The sequence below is a fragment of the Contarinia nasturtii genome, unplaced genomic scaffold, assembly GCF_009176525.2.
Source record: "Contarinia nasturtii isolate CC-2019 unplaced genomic scaffold, AAFC_CNas_1.1 Cnas_scaffold_187, whole genome shotgun sequence".
Classification (NCBI taxonomy): domain Eukaryota; kingdom Metazoa; phylum Arthropoda; class Insecta; order Diptera; family Cecidomyiidae; genus Contarinia; species Contarinia nasturtii.
In genome coordinates this window covers 5,116,029-5,124,263 of record NW_022197544.1, presented here as the reverse complement: position 1 = coordinate 5,124,263, position 8,235 = coordinate 5,116,029, and the positions used below count along the sequence as shown (strand labels likewise).

At 30.6% G+C, this 8,235-nt stretch overlaps 1 protein-coding gene across 1 annotated transcript in view; it reads right to left on the bottom strand.

Annotated features, from left to right (window-relative positions):
* Positions 1-5,713: 5,713 nt before the first annotated feature.
* LOC116352649 (homeobox protein 2) overlaps positions 5,714-8,235 on the bottom strand; it is a 20,339-nt gene continuing 17,817 nt past the window's right edge. The window contains exon 4 of the mRNA XM_031785387.1: positions 5,714-6,633. Coding sequence (XP_031641247.1) covers positions 6,574-6,633 — 60 coding nt within the window. The 3' untranslated portion in view covers positions 5,714-6,573. The remainder of the gene's footprint in view (positions 6,634-8,235) is intronic.

Genomic DNA, 8,235 nt, shown 5'->3' with positions numbered 1-8,235 from the left:
ATTTTTATTTCACTGTTTCTAAAATCAACCGAGGAAGAATGAAAGAAAGAAAGAAAGAACGAAATAAATAAACAATAAGCATAACAATTAAAGTGATTCCATTGTTTAAAATTGTAAATTATAATGTATCTTTTGAATTGATTTTAATCCGAGATTCTTTGGCTGTTTCCAAAGCAATAAATATTGCTGCTGTTTCACTGCCGAACGAAAGAACAAGCATGAGCACGAATGAACGAATTGGGCGGTTTGTAAATCATAAATTTTTAAATCGAATGCGGAAATAGCTATAAGATAAAATATATCAATCGAAATAATTTCCAGTTTATATCCTTTGTTTCGAATTGGAATTATATTTGTGAGGAATACGACGAATTGCTGGCGTGGTTGTTGGCATTTTTGTTGATTTCCATAAATAAAATGTCTCAACCAACCCACAATCACGACGTTTGTAAGGCATTTTTTTTTCTCTCTCTCGTTATTTATAGGAATTAAAGTCGACTTCCCATTCATAAAATGTGGCAAACCATCAACTATTTGTAAACCAGTTTCCAGCATCCATTCATTTTAATACGCTTTTGATGACAAGTCAAGTTATTTGAGCTCTTAATGTGGGGTAAATTGTCGCCGAACATATATTTATATATACATATAATACAAAGCAAAAACCGAGCCGAATGACGCTTTTATTTTAAACTTTGTACGTTCTCGGCAGCATACATTCCTAAAATAGGTAAATTATTCAGAGGTTACACATCAAAAAAGTATACACACTCTATATCGAGAACAACCAAAAATAACACATAATAATAATCATTTGGCTATTCGTGTATTTTCGTGTGATGTATTCAATGTAAAAGGTGACGAAAAACTATCGTCGAAAAATATGGATGGCTGCGTAAAAGAATCAAGAATGAACACATCTCTACCACCATGGATGGTTGGTTGAAATGTATAAATCCAAGACCAATACATTACAAATCGATATATTGAATGATGTTCAAACACGCTCTATTACAAATTTACCTACAACTTTAGTCCTTGATTGGACACTTGATACTATTTTTGGAATTAAGAAAGCAACCAATAGCAAATGTTTCGAAAATTATGAACACCATACAAATAAAATAACTTGTAAACATTTAATATAATTATTGCAAGGGAATCGAAATGTTCTCTTCAACCATAATGCGTTCGCATTTCGTAGATATTTATAGATGATATAAAACTAGCTTTTACTTAAATAAAGTTTGTGCTTTGTATACATAATAGAACTTTGAATGTCATCAAATGAACTGAATGGATGATCAAACCAACCAAAATACATACACAGATTAAGCAAATACATTTTATTACTTTGTTCATGTTCGAGCCGAGCATTGCCGAATGGATGAAATTTTCGATTTGTCTCCAATCCAAATCAAAGTCATAATAAATCCTTTTTGTAAATTATGATTTATTCAAGAAAGTTCACACTAATAAAATGTCGGAATAAATTTGTTTTCGAGTGTGTTCAAACTTGTTGTTGTTGTTTTTGTCTCAATCAACCACTCAAAATGGGCAATAAAATTTATACAAAAGGTCAATTATTTGTTTGGCCTTTTTGTTTGTTATTGAATGAACTAACATGTTTGCTTAAGGTGATCTGCATCAAAAGTTCGATTTGAAACATTGGCCTATCAAAAATCGTGAAGATATGTAGTTTCGAGCATTGATTGAATATTTAGAAATTTGCTATTCAAATGGGATATAATCAAAATACGTGACAATGATTTGGAGTCAAAATACACGAAGGTCGTCCGCTTCCAAATTTCATTTTGACTATATCAGTTGGTTATAACACAAAAGATAAATGCTACGAAGAACGGAATATGATTTTTGTGATCCATGTGTGATTCGTTAACATCAAAATAAAAATCACACACAAAACAAAATCGAATTGTAATAAAATGTTGTAACCTGCGTGGGTTGACGACGATGAATGAATTCAATCATTCAATTTATGTTCCATTCTCTCTCATTGTAGCTTTCATGTTTCGACCCATTTCGACAATGACGTCTTTTATGGAATTGTTTGTTCATTTGCCATTTGCCATTCTTATTGATATCTTATGTCCTATGTATGAATGGTTTTTGTTCCATATTTTTATTTACTGGTATTCTTCTATCAGCCAAAAAAAAACTTTCTCAGTTTTGTCTATATGAATCTCTTATAGTACGTGGAGAAAACAAAAACCATTGAAATACCAATATAAATAAATTTTGATTAAAGCATCGTGTGTTGTTGGTAAAGGAGTGAAACGATATGAATTTTTGAAATGTTATGCCCAATATACTGTATTAGTATTTAAACGATTTTCAGATTTGGCGGGAATTGAATAAAAAAGAAAACATAAACATTCATTACAACACATGTACGCACATTAATGCGAAGTTGTTTCTTTTCAACTTATTATCTCTGGACCATGAATCAATTTATTCTTCGTGCAATTCATCAAAGTTTTCTTTTTTTTTATAAAGAAGTACTTTCGCTATGATGATGATGATGATGATGACGGGGTAGGGGCGAATAAATTAATTCAAGCTATTTAGTATAAAGCATGTGCAGTGTTGAGAGAGAGAGAGAGAGAGAGAGAGAGAGAGAGAAAACGTTGAAATGAACAAAAATTATTATTATTCACAAAAATTCGATAGTGAATGATGAATGAATTTATGATACATTGGAATACAACGAAATGAAACACGGAATATGAACAGTGAACACACAAGCAATGTTATTGATGATTCAAGTATTCGAATAAAAAACAACATTTAACATGATTCATTGCAAATACTTTTGATGTCCATTCAAACTGAATGTGGAACAAAAATGTTGCGTAACATTTTGGAATGAAAAAAAAGAAGAAAAAAAACTGTTTATCATCCGCGTGATTTTGTGGAAAATATACATTCGCAAAATAACAAACCCGTAAACCGTCTTATAATTCTGTATGACGTTTTACTTCAGTAGCAATATTTTGAATCATCAACTTTTTCGACTTCAAACACTGAATTTGACATAATACATTGACAATTACTCTCCAAACACAACAAACGTTTACTGGTTAGTTTTATATAAAGAGGAAATGTTCCCATTTTCGATCGCGCATTCAACACGAAGCAAACCGAACCACATTAAACATAAAAATGTTATAGCAAAAGAAGATTATCATTACAACAAACATTTTTTTTCTATGTGTCAATAATAATGTGTTCTGGTATACTATTACTATAATATTATAAGTATTTTGGAAAAACCGTAATTCAAATTATATTCGTATAAAGATACGGTAGAATGTTATGCTGATAAAGGGTGTTTTTTAAGAGGTTCTCTATTTTGAATTAAAGAAAAAACACATATCGTTTTTTTTTTTATTTTAATCGAAGAAAAGTGGCTTGTAACTTTTGATCCACTAAATCATAATTTTTTATGTTGTAATAGGGTTGTCTATGTATTTCGGATGGATATCCATCCGAGATATTTTAAAATATCTGGATATTTAACGCAACTGCACAGAGCCAGAGCTGTGTGCGTCGCACTTATAATCAACGGTATGTCGCTACACAAAAAATACCGACACAGTGTGACTGTGTGTGTGTACGTGCGGAACTTGATACACATATACGTAGCTACATACCGTAGATTCTATTTGCGACGCAAACAGCTCTGGCGCTGTGCAGTTCTGTTGAATATCTAGATATTCTAAAATATCTCGGATGGATATCCATCCGAAATACATAGACTGTAATAGGGTCTCCACGAGCTTTGGTGACGGATTCATTTCTCTCAAACGAATTTAACAAAAATTTATAGGTTAAATGTCACGTAAAATGTTCTGATATGTGAAAATTAAACAGCGAGTGAAAATCTTTTTATTAAGATTAATTTTCTTAGACGAAGAAAAAAGCGAAAATATTTCACATACGTTGAGATAAGTCTCAAGTTGGGAATGACAGTGTTGCTATTTTACCTTTAGTATTGAACGTTTTTTTTCAGTAATCACTTGATTCCAGAAATTTATAATTTTTCTTCATAAATTTGAATGACATTTAACGTCTTTCAATCGTCCATATTGTATTAATAGCATAGCGTGAAATAATAGAAATTCTTCGATGGCATAATGAAATCTTCTGTGAAATGCGTATTTTATTTGAATTCATTTCAAACGGTTGTTTTGTATACGACGCAACTGTTGTCAAAGCAATTTGATTATAATCCAAAAATGACAATTTTTATAGAATTAGTTCACCATTTTGAGCGTAATACGTTGTTTGCTTCCTTTTTCTTCTGATTAATTTACCTCTCTCATGGATGAATGCTATGCAGTTGCGTTCGAGATAATGCAATGATTCACTTTGTTGAAAAATGAACAATTTCGTGAAATTATCGCATAGTATTTGTTTAAATGCCCTAAAATTTCTTGTGAATCCATTTCATATTAGTTTGAAAATACCACTCAAATCGTTAGCTACACAGACACATAATGTGTTGTGAGTGATTTGCTAAAAATATTTGAACCTGTATAAGATAATCCAAAGTTTTGCGTTTTTAATTTGAAAAATCAAAGTGCCAATAAATGTAAAATTAGCAATTTTCAACAGGTGTTAGTATTTGTTCGTAAATCAAATGAATTATCGTCTATGCATTTATAAATTATGAATATTTTGTGAAATGAAACGGATTATTTTGATAAAGTAAACAACAAAAAAAGACAGTCTAATAAAAACACGTGTTAGCATAAAATTTGTACGAATCGCACTGGTAAAACTTATCCAATTAGAATCAATTCCAGTTTTTCTTTCTACAATTTAACACGAATGGATTTTGATGAGATGAAGAACGATATATTTGCAAAATTTAATTGACAGACAAAATTAGTGTGAGTGATTAAAAATTACACTTATTATATGAAAATGATGTGATCATCTGCCTTTCGCTGTGGAAGACTTTTGAGCTCTTATTGATTCTATAGAATGCTGACAACAAACAAACAATCCTTTTTCACTCATTCTCCTCTCAATTTTATAATTGTAATGCTGTTATGGTGATAATCCAAAATTTAATGACTGATTTTGCCCAAAAATGCAGCGCATGGTTAGTTCGCATTTTCGCTTCATATATTGAGCATTTGTCCCATTTCGATCTAATAGTCACGTTTTGAATTTACATACATAACATCACCACAATTGAAAGCCAATCTTTATAATTAAATAATTTTCGTTTTTTGATCGAAGCTCGGAACCAAGGATTAATATAATCAATATTGAACACATTGCGTCACAATTACTGACCAATTCAGATATGCATTTTTTTTAGTAGTTTCATCGATAAAATAAATCCAGTTAATTAATTAAGTTGACAAACGTAGTGACTCAATGACATTCGACAAATGATTTTTGCAAACATTCAATTATTCGAAACGGAAAAGTAATGAATGGAGGGAAAAGAAAACCTTAATTGAATTTATTTTCATTGCTTTTGTTAGAAGTGGTGAGTAAAGGTTAGTTTTGGAATCTATAAATCATTATCGGAAAAGTAAAAAAGGATACGTTTTACAATTTGTCGAAAGAAAAATGTGTCACATTTATTTCCAGGGGTAAAATCATCACTAATCATATATGAATAAGCGGTAAAACTGTCACAATTGGTAATTGGTTTTGTGTATTTTTTTTTTTTTTTTGAAACGAATTCAAGTGTACATGTTCATGTGTTTTTGTGTGTGTTACGTGTATTGAGGTGTAGATAGTACGTTTATAATTTTGGAATTCATTCACCAATAAATTGAATGCTATGCTTTTGTTGTATTCGCTCCTTTTACGTTGTAATGACGGGTGAGTTTCATTTAATTCATTTCTCTTTTTAAATTTCACTTTTTTTTATCTTTGTCATCCGTTTTCACCACCATTCTAAGTGGAATATCCTATTTTAGAAAATAACATTAACTTGCGATTAAAATTCTGTCATTCAATTCTTAAATATCTTTCCTATATATTTTCCTGTTTCCAGTCCTAAATCATCTTTTTTTCTCTTCAAACTGGGACTTGCAATGTCCCATTCGTCAGTTCGTTTTTTTTTTTTTGCTTTTACATCATTTTTTGATTGTGTTTTTTTAAATGTTGTTTTATATTGTGGTTTCCTATTTTTTTTCAACGACTTTGTCTCAGTCATAATACTTTTATTCATTCTCATGTTAATTAATTAATTTTCATTCTACGTTTTAGCTTTTATCAATGATATTTTCATTTATTTACCCAGCATACTATTCGGCTCTTCTTTAGCTTCTGTCTCGTTAATTTTACCATTCCCTTTTTTACACGCTGAGATCATTTTAAATTAAAATTCATTGTTTAATTGTTTTCAAGTTATTTTTTTTTTGTTGCTCAACAACTTGTCTCTCTGTATGTGTTTTCTTTGAGTTAAATTTCATTTGCAGTTGAGTTCTTTGTTTTTGATTTCATTGTCTGTTTGTTGCTTTTATATATTGATTCAAAATTATTTTAATAGAACTTACGTATCTAATTTATAGTAGAATCTAGCTAACGACCCCTCGCCCACCTCAATAAAGCATCTGCCAGTACGTCCAAATGTGCTTTTGTCTGAAAATGGACATAGAAAAAACAAATTTTATACTTAATAAAAATGTTAAAAGCTCATTTACACACATAAAACTTAATAAGTTTGAATCAACAACAACAAAAAATAAATGGTCAACATTTTTGTTACTCGTATATGCCAAACACACGCACAATTTTTCACTCACTTTCACAAAATGGCTTTGATCAAATAATAATTTCTCAAATGACCGTAAAAGTGTTTATGAATTTAACCGATTTTGACCATGGTTCAAAAAATCGTTCAACGAATTTGATGAATGATAGAATTTATTTAAGGGTTGAATGTTTGTAATAAAAATACGATTTAATATGAACACATGGAATAGTCATGAAAGTCATTGTAAACGGTCAAGGACAAATCACATCCTCATCGGAAATATGTTGTGTCTATAATATAGTTTTATATTTCCAAGTGCGACAATCGCTTTAAACAACACATTTGCTCCAGACTCCGCGTCTCGAATGCGTCGATTTTCGATTAAGCTGAAATTTTGCTTATGACCTGATGACTTGTGCCTGGTTTTGAAGCGTACACACAGAGAGAAAAAATGTGGTATTTTTAATTCAATTTTGGTAGATTTAATATAAAATCAACCAACAACGAATTAAAGAACCTTGTACACTGAGTGAGACGTCTATATAACTCAAATGTGGATTTCAATGCGAGTGAGAGAGGCAAACACATAAAAAGCTCACTTTTTATACAAACTTCTTTACCATTTTTGACATCTCTGAGGCATATTTTTTAAAAGAGACTATCAGTTGAATAAGTTTTACCAATTAAGCAATTTAATTCGTTGTTGGTGGATTTTATATTAAATCTACTAAACTTGAATTAAAAATACCACATTTTTCTTTCTGTGCATAACAAACAAAAATGCGATTTAAAAATGATTTCTTACAGTCATTGCTAGTGAAAACTTTATGATCAAATGTCGACAAATAAACAGACACACACGAATACTATCATCGACGAGGCATATTTGGAAGTGAAGTTTTTCAGAAATATTAAAACGGAGTATTTCTCGTTCATGTCTGGGTCTCCCCATTTTAATTTTAAATATTAAAATCAACCTCGCTATGCATTTTCCACATTTTAAAATCAATATTTGAGCATGTGCTTTAGCATTTTATCACCAAAAATTATTTCGTTTTGAAAGGGGTTTGTTGCATGTGTAGTTATCAATTACCGCTTAAAAAAAATACCGCTTTCACCTGGCCGTGTCTACTTAGTATAATTATTTTATGAAAATGGGTTTTACTAGATGGTTGTGGCTGTGATGTAATGAAAATACCATATGAACAAATGTAAAATGGAAGTAAATATGTATTTTATTTTATATATAAGAATTCGTTAAGGTTTTTGAATTTTTTAACATGTGTTGACGCATCAGGTGTGTGCTTTAAATGCAGGATCTGTCTAGCTGTGCTATACGATGTGATGTATGGAAATGAATACGGTGTTATGTATGAAGCGATTTTGCATTTACGTCGCCGTTAAACAAGCCTTCGCCATTCCATTAGATAAGAATTTCTATATACAGTATACACTCACATCAGTAATGTGCGAAGGGGGGGGGTAGG